This window comes from Priapulus caudatus, unplaced genomic scaffold (assembly GCF_000485595.1).
Source record: "Priapulus caudatus unplaced genomic scaffold, Priapulus_caudatus-5.0.1 Scaffold1469, whole genome shotgun sequence".
Lineage (NCBI taxonomy): Eukaryota > Metazoa > Priapulida > Priapulimorpha > Priapulimorphida > Priapulidae > Priapulus > Priapulus caudatus.
In genome coordinates, this window is record NW_014578530.1 from 35,297 (window position 1) to 49,929 (window position 14,633).

The window sequence follows — 14,633 nt, forward strand, 5'->3', positions numbered from 1 at the left end:
AGATATAAAAAAAAATGCTCTGGATCATGTTTATTTAGTTTTTTGGCTTCAAACCGAAACGTTTGGGACAACAAATTCGATGAGTATTTTTCATGTAGCAATATGCTGTGCTGAAGTGTCCAGCCGATTTCGAAGAACTTTGAAAGCATCGTTAAAGTCATATATTGTTAGGATATTTTTTTTATCCTACCATACAATGAAATGTGTTATTGAAAAAGGTTACACAACAGTTATGGCATGAATTGAATGCCACTAATAGGTAGCTATAGCTGGCTTCCAACTGCAATTCTATTTTGAAATGTGACTGTATATTTTTTGTTTCAGATGGAAAGCAGTCATTACAGGAATGGGGGAAGAAATCGAAAAACTTGTCACAGAATGAGAGAACACAATTTAATGAAGCAGCAATGTCACGGCAGACAGACTTAACAAGTCTGTCTGATGAGGAAAAGGCTGCTAAAGTTAAGCAGTTACATGGACACATGTACAAAACTGTAAGTAAACATGAACATACATTGAGTAGACATTCAAACACATTTTATATTTTGTGTGTGTTATATAACATATTTTATATCAGTGTTTTTCTATTTTTCACAATGATCGACCGCCTGTGTGCGAAATGGGTGAACGTATGTGAAACATCTCGTGTTAGTACTTATACTCTGGTGACATATCATTGACTAACTAAAACCTCTAAATTGGTAAAATGTTCTATGCAATTAAAAAATTGTAAGAAATAAGGTTACCACACGCAATTTGATACGAAACGTGCGAACACCGGCCACTGCAAGACACACATGACTGCGGTCACTAATCTGCATGTCAACAAAGTTGGCGTATAACGAGAAATGCTATTAATGTTCGACCGCGCAGCAAAATAACGAATAGTTGGGGTTGGTATAACTGGCTACGCTGGATTGTGTCTCAGACGTCACCAATATATGTGTATTTAAATATAACTGCTGGCCATTGCACAGGTGCGTGGACAATGAGAATGCTCTGAAATTTCACGTGCATCGATCCGTATAATAGCGAAATGAGTGTGTATACAGAGGTGGCCCCTAGTGTTAGCGCTCGTATAAGAATACAAATGAAAAATCGATGAAATTTTGTAGAAAACCTGGACAGTAACCATAAAGGTGCCTCCCCTCGAAACTTCAAGCGGCAAACATAGAATCAGGCAAAAATTAACTATTTTAACATTGCACGTTTGTACGTGCCTGCCTATATATGTGTGATGGGTAAAAAAAATACCCAGGAATACGTTCATTCGAAGCTTATAGACTACAAAGTGAAAGTGTCAGGTCGAATGTTTCAAACAGTTCACTTTTGCCGCTCTGCGGCGATGTTGTGACGCGTACGTCTCTAAATTGTTGCCATGCGGTGTTGCCAAGCGCTGAAGGTCATGAAGGGTGCATATGCTCATAGATATCATATAGATATATGGTGTCGACTCTTGCCGCCATGATACATAATGGCGGCAAAACACGTTTTTTGAGTTGTTTTTTCGTTGAGCGAATATAGGCTTGATACATATTTTTACAGTTTTATTTTCAAAGCTAACGTTCAGTTAAAGTGTAGTGAGTTATTTACTTGCGTTTTTACAGTGGTTTGTCACAAAAATGTGCATGGGAAGGTATCTTTAAGTATACTAAATAAATATATATCTGTGTGTTATATATATTCACATCATTTAGAGGAGCTAGGGTACAAGAACGCACTGCTTCAATGGTTATATATAAAGTAGTAATTTGTAATATTGCGCCATCATTTAAAAGCTAACTGTAGCTCTTGTCAAAACTGTTTTTTATATTATTCCCCATTTGGGTGTTAGTGTAATTAGGAATATTATAGTTACATGTAGGCCTAGGTAAAATTTTGGAATTGTCTGGCATTGAAGTAAGTGAACATTACGGTCATTACCCATCATGGTACTGGTATATATAGTTACTCATATCTGTACATTATTGTATCCCCGCCACGAAGTCGGTGGGGATACTATGGTTTCATGTCTGTCCAGCCGCTCGGTCCGCCGCAGAGAATTTCCCTTCCGCTCTATAACTCGACCCCTAATTGACCTAGCGCTACCAAACATGGTATACTTGCACATCTTGGGGAGAAGGTGCGCAGCATACCAAAACCAGGTCACTGCGACGTTTATTTGACCTTTACCTTGATCTTGATCATATTTCCCTTCCTCTCTATAACTCGGCCCCTAATTGACCTAGCGCGACCAAGCTTTGTATACTTATACACATCTTGGGGAGAAGGTGTGTCGCGTACCAAATCCCCTAAGGCAACCAATTTTAACATACTTGCACATCTCAGGCACATGAGTTGTATAACAAACCTTTGACTTTGCGACTTATTTAACTTTATACCTACATTCTACGTCCTTACAGAGATATTTCATTACTAGATCACGGGGGATACATGTAGTTGGCGACAACTACCCTTTCTAGTTATGTTTCTGAAAGTGTACGTAAATCTGTTTCCCATATTCACAGATGAAGGAGTTAGAATGCCTGGGTGCTGAGACGATTGTGATCGGCACACAGCTCGAGAAACGGGAAGCACCCTTTCTGTGTTCGTCCAGGAAGGGCCTGTCTTATTTAAAAGACCATCCACTCTTCGTTCAGGAGATATGTTTGCATCTAGGTAAACATAGGAATCATTAGCTCAAGCATTGTTAACAATGAGTTGACTGTATAAACTATAGTAACGGATTGTTAATTAAAGATTAGCAGACGAACTTAAAGGGATACTTTCCTCTAGAATTTGAGAGTATATTATCATAGTAGATTTATAATTAATAGCACATACCTATATAACTATATATAATTACGCATTCACGTTTGTCATAATAAAACAACATTAAATTTCGAAATCGTTATTTTTGGGCACTGACATGACACCCCAGATCGTGCTGCCACCCTGAAAAAGTTGCGCATTTGACAATTCATTTTGCACATTACAGACCAAGGGCTAATCACAAAAGTGCAATTATATTTATACCTGAATATGCTACTTAACCGAACGATGTTAATTTTAGGACATATTTATCCATATTATAACTGAAACTATATGTCGTTTATAAGATATTGCAATTTATCTGCTCTTAAATTAATAAATAAGAAACACCCTCGGTCTGTAGCGTGCAGCCGAAGCGTTGCTTTGCGCAACTTATGCAGTGGGTGCCAGTGGCGCCACCGTCGTTGTAAGCAACGATATAGCCGTTAGTTTTTAAACATTTTTTTAAAATATTTCTAATAAATATTGAACCATAAAACTTTTTACGAAGCGTAATTTTATCCTATCTTAGATGAAAATATCTGAAGAACCTAGAGAAATGTATCCCTTTAAATCTAAAGGTTAAAAGAAGATACATGTTTGCTGGGTGGAAAACATTATTTTATTAATTTGTTGTGAATTTGATTGTGTCAAGTATATTACCATCCAGTGCCTGTTATTACTATGCATTATATATCTTATTTTTGTAGAATCGGAACATCAAACAGCTGAATGCACACAAAAAACTACAAGAACCACTGCTCTGCTACGCAAACATGTGCAGACGTTGTTTAACGACAAATACTGTAAGTATATGTGTAGTCTTTACTACCGGATTAAACCACATTAATACTCAGACAATGAAATTGGTTCCAACCACAATGATGCTTTATTCATAAGACCCCGGCAATCTGCTCACAGTGTATATATGTAATACGTTTCTGTTCTACTTTTTGTTTATGTTTGTGGAACGGTTAGTTTACATTTCAGCTGACCTAAGGGTTAAACACTACAATATGTAACTTTAAAGTTGGGCTCTAGTATTTGTTGTATATGTACAAACAAATATTTTAAGTGAAAGAGAATTTATGCAGTCAGAGTTGTACATAACAGAGGTTACAATTACGGTACATAACAGAGTTTTCAGAGTAAGTGGAAACTGCAGTTTATTTACAAAGTCTATTAAAAGCTAGTGTGTTTAAAAAATAATAAACTTTTGGAGTAATAGTTTTCTATACAGTTGTGCGTATATGTTATAGCTCATGCCAGCGGAAAGCCTATGGCAAGGCTGCCATACAAGCTGGTCGATGCTGGAGTCATCGGTTGCGAAGGACTACCACCTGGGGTGCTCCTTAAGAGACCAAGCAACTACGGCCATAGATGCTTGGAGAGAATCTTGGTTGAATCCGAGACAATCAAGTTTGTGTAAGCAGCATAAATGAAAATGTGTTTTTATCACTTTATTTGGTAATATGAATACTTACAGTGGTTATAATATATATATGGACATGCCCAACTCAAATGATGTGAAATGAGAGATTACAGAGGCAGTGATACACAAATGGACTCTTTTTTTCACTTTACAGAATCCATCCTCATGATGCTACCGTCTCAGATGCTGCAGATATGTAAGCTTTTGTCAGTGATTGTTTGAGAACATTGAAAAAAGATATAACGATTCCACATTGCCATATTGTATAGTCTTCAATTGCATAATTAACATGGTTCTTAGACTAGCATATCAGAATAATTATAATGAGTTTTGAAAGCCATATATATAAAGTAACAGATCAAGTGAAATGAAGTGAAACGAAACTTTACAGTGACAGTGATACATGCAGAGGTGCTTGTACTAAACTCTTTTTTCACTTTACAGAATCCATCCTTATGATGCAAGTGGAGCTGCCACCACCTCACAGTGAAAACCTCACAGTGAAGACTTTCAGTTGGGGATTGACATCCATGTTCTTTAGATGAAAGACACTTACTTGTGTTTTCCCGGGATTGGCACGTAGATGGTTTGCAGTGTAGTAAGTTGTTAGACTAGCAGAGGAGTCAGGATGCTTCATTGTGGAGGGCCATTCTTCTGTCTATGCCATCTGCTGCAGTTGCCATTGAGATCCACGAGAAACCGCCTGTTTGCCAACAGGTTCTTGATCAGATTTGTCAGTCTCACATCCTTTACTTGCTGGTATATTTTTTTATTTGGTAAGGATTTGATGGTTGACTGCGTCGTAAGCTGCGGAGAGGTAAAATGCTATAATGTGTAAATTGTTAAGTAAATGCATACATCGATCATTTTGTGTATAGGTTATTAATGTCCTTATATTAGCTGTAAGGGTATATCTCGTCTTGGTTTTTGTACTAACCAGAGCAATTATTGCCTTAAAATCTGTGTGCATGTGCATATAAAATATGTATGCCTTAAATCTGTGCACATAAATATCAGTGCATATAAGTTGTATTGTTTTTGCAGTTGTCAGATACAAAAGTGTTATTATTTCAACAAGTGCGTTCATCGCTAAGAAGTTTTAATTTAACTTGTTGGATGTTTCTGAGTATTATAATTATATATGCAGACACCTTAATTACTGAGATGTCAAAACATCTCCTTAAAATATAACCTATAGCTGTGATCTCGTGAATAATCTGTACGTTGATGTTAGTTGTAGATGTAACTTGTGCCAGTCCTACATTCACTGCTGTTTTTTTAACTGCTCGAGGAGAACTTAATTGCTGTAAAATTTTATAATAAGTAAATTGATTAATAAACTTTTATCTGTGGAAAACATTCCCATTCTATCAATACACTTAGGTTCAGCTAAAGAAGAAATATATCAACTTGGACTACTCGCTAGCACTAATTAAGCCAGGTTTATGTAGATGTTTACTAAAAACAAACAGAGAAACTGTCTCTAATGTTCACTCTCATAATACTACTACTAGTACTACTAGTACCAGGAGTAAGATAATATAGGATCCTATATTATCTTACTCCTGCTAGTACTAGTACTACTAGCCCTAGTACTAGACTTGCATCTTCAACATCATATTACCAACCCAGGTTTAGCACTACATTAGGAAATAAGTCAAGAAAATTCACAGGCGTGAAACTCTGGACTGATATCTACCAATGACAATGGCAATTAATGTGTATTAGAAAATTATACCGTTTTCAAAATCTAGACGATGTTATGGAAATACCCTATTAGAAAACTATGTTTACTTTATCTATTCCTAATCTTTATGATTGGTGATGCAACTATAAGTATTGTAATTTGTATTGGTTATACAATATTTGCGTGAGCGAGTTTCTGTGAGGCGTGCTGTAGCTCAATGTATTGCACAAACTACGTTCTTGTTTTTTTACGCCGAAACCGAGGTCCTGTTAACAGTTTCATTATATCGCCTTAGGTTTTACTCATAACTTCTATTATTATTATTATTTATTGCTACTACTGAGTTACTCTTATAAGTTTAAGCATAGTTTTGTTTCTTAGCTGCTTAGCAGAGATCAATATGGAATGACAGCATCTTCAGCATGCATCACAAGTATACTGAGCAAGTGTAAGCAAATGTTTCAATGTATCCACAGCCACTACACACAAAAACACGAACACTGCGATCAGTTTTAGCGGGTTAAATATGTATTTTTGATAATTTTGTTTATATACAATTTTTACATTAAAACGTGATATTATTTCAATCAATAACACACCACACGATACAAACCAATTCGCCATAAAATAAAACGCTCTCAACACTTTGGCTCTAAAAATAATAAACGGGGACAAAAATGCGAAGTTCAGCAGATTTCACAAACCTCGGGAGCAAGCGGGGGAGGGGGGGCGCTCCTGCCAACTACCTACAACTATCGCCGAAAGAATATAACGAAATATCCACATATATCTGTCCTTTCTATACGCGAATATGACTGGTGACATCTCTTACCGACTACTGATGACAACACAAGTGACCTGCATGTACCCGCCAATGGTTGCACCCATACATAGGCTCATCGTGCACACTGGCGCTACTGGACACTGAGCTGCACATACAATAACAGCTGTTATTATATCTACAGCTCAGTGATGCTAATTATTTATACCATAGGACGCCCGCTACTTGGTTATTACTGGCCACATGGGCTCCTACGAAAAAAATGTTCAAACTTACGTAAGGCCTCTGCACAGGGTGTTCAACTATCAGGTGCCTTGTGCAGTCAATGGTTGTCCATTCGACATGCCACGCCAGCCCTCGGCCGGGCAGCGTCCCCCGCTAGATCTGCCAGGCACGATATGAGATAGCTCTACCCGTGCGGCCCTTCGCTCCATCTACAGGCGACCCCTGTTTACACTGAAGCTCCAGAAGGGCTACACGGTTAGAGTTGGATATGAGATGTGATCCCGCTCCCGTTATATATCACGTATCAATCGCACACTCCACGCACAAGAACAGGTTAAATTTCCTATTGATTACATGTGTCAGGGACTCTTCAGATAGATGGCGCTCCATATTGACCCTGTAACTCTGATATCTCCCAAATATTTGACAGGTCGACAGAACGATCATTTTCGGGAGGCAGGATAGGACCATTTTAATTATCTGGAAACCGGGAAATACCAAATTCTTCGTGATTCAGAAATAACAACCATCCGGACGATGTCAATTAACCGGGAACTGGGACTTTTTTTTTACCCGGGACACGGGGAATCGAGCCCAGTCCCTTTCCCCAACCACTTCATCAATCGTGGCATTTATGGAGGTTCTCGACCTGTCTCCTGATAAATTGGGGACGACTGGTCGAAACGCAGAATACTTATTACACCGCCACTGGAAAATATTCCCTGCAAATATCATTATACTGAGAAACACAGCAGCATGACCGGAGATTAGCCAATCGTTGGCTCGATTATATATGTGACAACCGAACAACCAATTATTGCCGCTGTTACAAATGGAACCTGACGACACTTGCCCTGCTATACATGTGATCGTAGAACAGCCAATCACAGTTTCGATTACATATCATATGACCGTAGATCCGACAATCACTGCCTCCATCGACAACTGTCTGCAATTTATGCGTCCAATCACAATTTACGTTACATGACCACTTCACCACTGACCAATATTTCCGTGCAACACATCTGAAGACTAATCACACTAGATTTCTACCACAGTTCTACTTGAAGCCTACACACGCCTACAACCCCATAAGCCTACCCTACCATCACATCTACATACTAAAGATGGCTTGTGTAGCATGGCATACATACTACCTTACAGCAGACGCTCCCCCTGTACATTGCGCATGGGCATACGGCAACTGTCCCTCTACTACATTGCGCATGGGCAGTGAAGGTCGAATCCACTTGCACATTCGCAATGCATCCTAGACGTACCCATGCCCAATGTAGAGGGGGACGTTTGTTATGGGGGGTTGTATACCATGGTACACCCGCGCAGCGTCCATCCACCGCGCGAGCGACACGCGACAGAACTATAATTCTTACTTTAGCCACTGCATCTAATCTGATATGGGTTGCAGGCCGGTAACGGCCGACGATGATATCCTATCACTACGCACACGCTCGCCTGCTGGGTGTACGAGCTGCACGACCGTTGTACGCAACATGTGACCGTTTGTATGCAACACGCGACCGTTGTGTGGGTGCTACACGACCGTTGTACGCAACACGCGCCCGTTGTATGCAACACGCGACCATTGTGTGGGTGCTACGCAACCGTTGTATGCAACACGCGACCATTGTGTGGGTGCTACGCGACCGTTGTATGCAACACGCGACCGTTGTGTGGGTGCTACGCGACCGTTGTATGCAACACGCGACCACTGTATGCAACACGCGACCGCTGTATGCAACACGCGACCGTTGTATGCAACACGCGACCGTTCCGATGGCGGGAATGGACGGCTCTTGGCGCGACGAGCGGAGGCGCGACCTTCAATCGCGACCTCTACTGACGACGTGTCACGCACGCACGCACGCACGCCCGTGTCTGTTAGTATAGTGTGTAACGTACTCATGGCTCGTGGCTTAAAACGCGATCAACCGACGCAAACGTTCACGCGAAAAAGAACGCTAAAAGAAGAATGAAACGACGGCGGCGGCGTCCCGACAAAAAATAAAGCGGGCTAGACTAGGGAGGGAGGCAAGCGATCGTTACCGCACACAGCGCAGTACTGCGGTCTAGCATGGTAGACATCCACCGCTATAGCAAACGTCCAGCCCCTTACACATTACGCAGGATTAATAAAGGTCAAATTACCATGCGCAATGCGCAATGCTCCCGAAAAATGCCCGAAACTGAAATACAATGCTGAACTGATAGCGTCACAGCTAGGCCGGAGGTGAGGCAGGAGACGATCAAACGCGCGCCGGAAATAATAATAACTGATAATAATATTAATAATAATTATAATAATAACGATGATGACGATTGATCGATGATGACGACGATAATTACGCTAGGAATGCAGCTCTGATTGTAAGCGTGTGCAGTAGCAGACAGCACAGTGCCAGCCACGAAACCATCCCCACCCACCAGTATACAAAGACCCTGTCACCGACCGCACCCACACCGTGTTAGTTCCGACGCGAAGTGCAAAGTGGTTCCCCGCGTCGCCCACAGAGGGCGGTGCATTGTTAGTTCCGCCTCGAGAGCGAGAAGATCGCCACGCTTTCCGTCGCGCAAGATGGCGGACGCGAGCCGACGATCTTCCGGAACCTCTCGCCGTCTCGACGGACAGAAGAGCATCCGTGTTAGCGCCCGCCACCGCGTCTGTTATTATCTCCGGTAGAGGTGCAACCACCACAGCGAGAGAAGGTCAAGCCCGACACCACGATCGACGGATGGAAGAGCGGATCGACAGAGCGACGCGGTCTGAGGGTGACCGCCACGACGCATGACCGTCAGCAGACATGCCCCTGAAAGAAGATGAGGAAACTCAGAGTGTGCGCGTAACCATGGTAACCGCGCAGCCTCCCTTGCGCACGGACAATGCGGATGACGACGATGCGACATAATGACTAGACGTATAGCGGAGACCGTACGTACGAGGGACTGCTTGTCGCCTCGTTACATTGAGAAACAAAACAACGACGGAATTGCACGACCGACACACACGACAACGAATGTTTTTAATGCAGTTACAACGACAAGCGCATCGAAATTGTACGAGCGATTTGACAGTATCAAGAGCTATAATAATACATTAAAACACGTATTATAGTATTAGCTCTTGACAGTACGCAATTTTTCCAATATCGATTTGTGGTTTCAAAGATAAGCTCGCTAGTTCACTAACGCTATCACAACTGAATTAAATCACTACTTATATCTCACACTCATCATCTCCTTGCATCTGACAACACTTCAGATAAAGACATCTGCTTACATCACAACGACATAAAAACGTAAAAAAATATATTAAAAATATATCACATATATATACGAGCCACTTTAATCGATATGCATATTTTCAAGAGCTAACAATACATGTGTTATATATATATTAGCTCTTGATATTTTATGTAAAAAAAAGAAGAAAAGACAACGGCAACGAAAAGCGCGGCTAGTTTTCGTGGTCAAGTTCGTCGTCGTGACCGTCGTCGCGTATGGCCGTGGTGACCACCGTCCACGTGTGTCCGTCGGTAGAGATCAGCACTGGACTGTGTGGCTCCTGGACCAACAACATGCATAAACAACACACAAGCGGTGAATAAACGACGTACGACACACACAGCTTCTACTGCTTCCGTCGCGTAAGAAGGCAACAGATTGGCTCCCGATTGGCTGCATGCCCTCCAATGAGGCTCTCTTGTTGTACTAGAGGGCGCACATGTCTGAATATTAGCTTCGCTGAATTAGTGAGCTGGCAACTATGGAACAAACTCGAGTATCCAAACGCTACAAATTTTCTTGATATGATCAGGTGATCATGATGCACAATCTACCAGTCTACAGTCTACTGCCATTTTTCAATCTTTAGCCAATCAGGGTGCAGTATACTACCATTTTCAATCTTGAGCCAATCAGGACGCAGCCTGCTGCCATTTTACACAGCGGAAGCGTGTCAGTCTATAGACGGGCGCTGATCACTTTCAGGAACACACAGAGCACCATGCGGCTTCTGCGTCTCACCGACCACGCCAGTGTCAGTCTACGCACAGATTCCAACAGCTACGGGCCCCGCGCGAACCTGCGCTAGACTGACGCCGTCTTGTTCGGCACCGCATTGCAGTTGCATTTGCGTGATTCCTGAGTGATCGCGGCTGCACACGAACACACACGTGCACACGGATGCGGCGCACGCCGCACGTATCTACATGTAGATATACCTGAGCCAGACACAGATACACAGCTGACGCTGTCGTCATGCCCAGATTCCTTCTTCCTCCTCCTGCATCGAGAGAGAGACAACACGCCGCGTTACGACACGCGACGCACCGCGACGAATAAATAACGGGGGTTTAATACACGATTAACAACAACAGATATTAGAAATGGCGGGTTAGGAAGAGCCTCTACTCTACCACCGTGAATAAATAATAAGGATAGAAGGAAAATATGATTAACAATGATAATAGTAGAGGAGATTACGCGTGACGGCAAACATGCGAGGGCCGACAACCTAGACAGTAATAGATAGGAGTTACAAGAGCGGTGAGAGGGAACGCAGCGAGAAACGTATTAGCGCTCATGAATAATTAAGGTTCCGCCAAAGATAAACGTGCGTTCGATCGATGCGCTGGGCCAGCATTAGAGAAGTGCCCATCCGTACACTCGCATACTTACACATCCACACGCCGGTAAACTTACATATTATAGGAATAATATCAATATATATTATAAATATATCAATAACATTATAATAATATGATCAATGTACATCAATATTCATAAGAATAAAAAAAAAACGTGCGTCACACCGAGCCACCAGGGGGCGCTCGTCGCCAAACGTCAGTTAGTTCGACGTGAGCGTTGGACGGCGCCACCTGGCGGGACAGTGAACGTCGACCGGCTTTCGAAAAAAGGCGAGACGCCGACGAACGGCCCCGCGTTTGCGGTCGGCGGAGGTCGGAGGGGAAAGGTCGTTACCATGGCGAGGAGGTACATGACCGTGTCGAGGTGAGAGAGAGCGCAGTCGAGATGGACGTCGCTGTCCTTGGTGAAGATGGACAGTAGACTGTCCATGCTCAACACGTGAAAGCTCTAGTAGCGCGGGGGAGCGCAGCATGCATCATGCAAGAGCAGTCAGGTGAAAATAAACAGAAAAAACAACAAGATGACAAACAGATGACAAAATAATTAATTAACAGAATAAGGATGCATGCTAAATCACTGTGTGTATATATATGTATATATATATATATCAAGAGCTAATAATACCAGGTATAATAAGAGGTATTATTAGCTCTTGATATATATACATATACAAACACAGATGTTGGACTTTCTCATGCTATAAGACTTGTGAGTTTACACTTGTGTTAAATAGAAATCCAATACGTATAAACCATAGAGAAATAAACGATAGATGAATAAGAATAAATATCGAAACAGAGGTTTATGACCGAAAACCTGCATGGCAAGAGACAGACAGCACATGAGAAGGATGAGGGAGAGAAAGGTCGTGCAAAGGCTATGAAGGTTAGTATCTGCCTGAGTAGTCCTACACATATATCGCTGCACTAGCTGCAGCAATCAGCGACATCGCTTCGTCGGTGCATGGTACAGAGAGCAGGATCAAGTGCAGGATTAAGTGCAGGATCAAGTGCAGGATCAAGTGCACGATCAAGTCCGCTCTGTGTACGTAAAGGAAAAGGCAACACTGAGTACGTTAGCCGACAACGCCGTGTTCGAAACGAAAACCAAACGCGACCAAACGAAATCTCACCCCGTCGGGAGTCTTGCCCTCGCCCGCCGGTCCACTAGGGGTCGCCAGCGTCTGCTTCTCGTGTTCCTTGAACTCGCTCATGAGCCGCATGCCTCGTTCCGACTGCAATGACAACGACAACAATGACAATGACAACAATGACAGGAATGAACGGAAATGACAAAGCAGAGTTGAGTTACAGTAAGCGTTAAACGTATTGCTAGCAAACAATGAATGAACATCTGTCTTGTGTCTCACTCACATTTTCTCGCTTACCTCATTGCTTTCCATGCGCGCTCTCTCCTCTCCCTCTTTCTTCTCATCTCGCCTCTCTCTCTCTCTTTCTCATGCTCGCTCAAGAATTCTTCTCGTCCTCTTCATCTCCTCATCTCTCTGCTCTCTCCTCGCCCCTCTCCTCGATCTCTCAGCAGCATGCGTCACAGTTCCCGTCCCGCCTCCCCTCTCGCACACTCTCAACTCTCTCTTTTTACCTTCGAGCTCTGTCCGCCATTGTCTCTCACAATAGTCTTCCTGCTCACTATTTTCTCCCTCTCTGCTCCATTACATCTTTCCCTTTCCCCCTTTGCCTCCTCTCATCGCTCTTCCCCCTTTACCTCATCTCGTGCACCCCTCAACCTCATTCCTTTAACTTTTTTCTTTAAGATCATCTCTCTTTGCGCTGAGTCGCTTGATGTCCTCGATAGCTCTGGATATTTGGGTTGGGTGAAGCCAGTCTGCTAAGAGACAATGTTCGCATCCTTTTCACTGATTGCCCGGCTCAGCAACTGCTACTGCCTGCAAAATAATTTTCGAGGAAGACAGAATCAGAGGGCAAGTATACCCTAGATACGCTATACGGTTAGACAGTTGTACGATGAATTTGCAAAGAAGGACTCAATACAAAGGAGGTTGTAGCTGACGCATCTTACGTGGTCAGGTTAATTCTAAGGGCTACTGCTCATTCGCTTTCGGATTCAAATCCCACCATCACCAAAACACTTTACCATATTTTCTCCCAGCTGCCCCCTTTCCCTCCTCCCGCACTACTTCTTACTTGCCATCTCAGCTTAGTTTCAGCTAGCTGCGGTGTCCTTCACAGCCCTCAGCGCTGCAGTCCGGTGCGTCCTTTGATTCTTCGCATACGTTTCGCCACTTCCAGCTGCTTGCCTCATGTCGGAGCTCCGAGGCTGATAACCATGGCAACCAGCATCCCTGTAGAAGCTTCGCTAAGGACTACAGAGACAGCGAGCGTGCTTTGCACGCCATGCTAAAGCCTTTTTGATACACAGTGTAGTAATGCTGCAAACGCGATAATTTAAACCGGTGACCGCTCGGGAGAGCCCTTGATTCAGGCGGCTCCCGAAAGACAGCTAAAACTTAAAGTAATCTTTGAAGGTAAAGTAAGAAAGAGATGAGAAAAGAAAATAACAACAACTGAAATTATAAATACAAATACGGCTACAAATATTTTATGCGCGACCTCGCCGCGACCTCGCACCGCGACCTCGCCTCGACCTCGCCGTCAGAACGGACGCGCCGTCGACCGCGGCCGGCACCTCATCTCGACATCTGCGCAGCTGATTGCGAACTCGGCGAGTGGCGAAACCTCGGCGCGTGCGCCGTGATCATTGAACGCCATGCACGCAGCGCCTCATGCCATGCTCCCAGCGCGCGTCGTTACGGTGCTAATCAGCTCGTCCTGCCGGCAAAGAAACACGTGAAGCGTCCCTGGGTAATGTAGCCACCAGAGGCGCCAAGTACGAGAGAAGAACTTCACTGGTTTTGCCCGTGTATAGACAGAGCATTCCTAGTTTTCGCCCGGTGTATAGACAACGAGTATTCCTAGTTTTCCCCCTTGTATACACACGAGTAAACCGTGGTTCCAATCATGTTATGATAACAAGCTTTCCCACGTTTCCTCGAGTTTGAAACAAGAAGTAAT

The 14,633-nt window shown here is 43.1% G+C and overlaps 2 protein-coding genes across 2 annotated transcripts in view; one reads left to right on the forward strand and one right to left on the reverse strand.

Annotated features, from left to right (window-relative positions):
• Nucleotides 1–5,604, forward strand: part of LOC106816733 — a gene marked incomplete in the record, with an annotated part of 17,321 nt that extends 11,717 nt beyond the window's left edge. Inside the window, 6 exon segments of the mRNA XM_014821350.1 lie at nucleotides 428–494; nucleotides 2,508–2,658; nucleotides 3,501–3,596; nucleotides 4,050–4,215; nucleotides 4,377–4,418; nucleotides 4,667–5,604. Coding sequence (XP_014676836.1) covers nucleotides 428–494; nucleotides 2,508–2,658; nucleotides 3,501–3,596; nucleotides 4,050–4,215; nucleotides 4,377–4,418; nucleotides 4,667–4,712 — 568 coding nt within the window.
• An 811-nt stretch (nucleotides 5,605–6,415) lies between these two features.
• LOC106816732 (ELKS/Rab6-interacting/CAST family member 1-like) overlaps nucleotides 6,416–14,633 on the reverse strand; it is a gene marked incomplete in the record, with an annotated part of 24,829 nt that continues 16,611 nt past the window's right edge. The window contains 2 exon segments of the mRNA XM_014821349.1: nucleotides 6,416–9,740; nucleotides 12,713–12,814. Coding sequence (XP_014676835.1) covers nucleotides 9,726–9,740; nucleotides 12,713–12,814 — 117 coding nt within the window.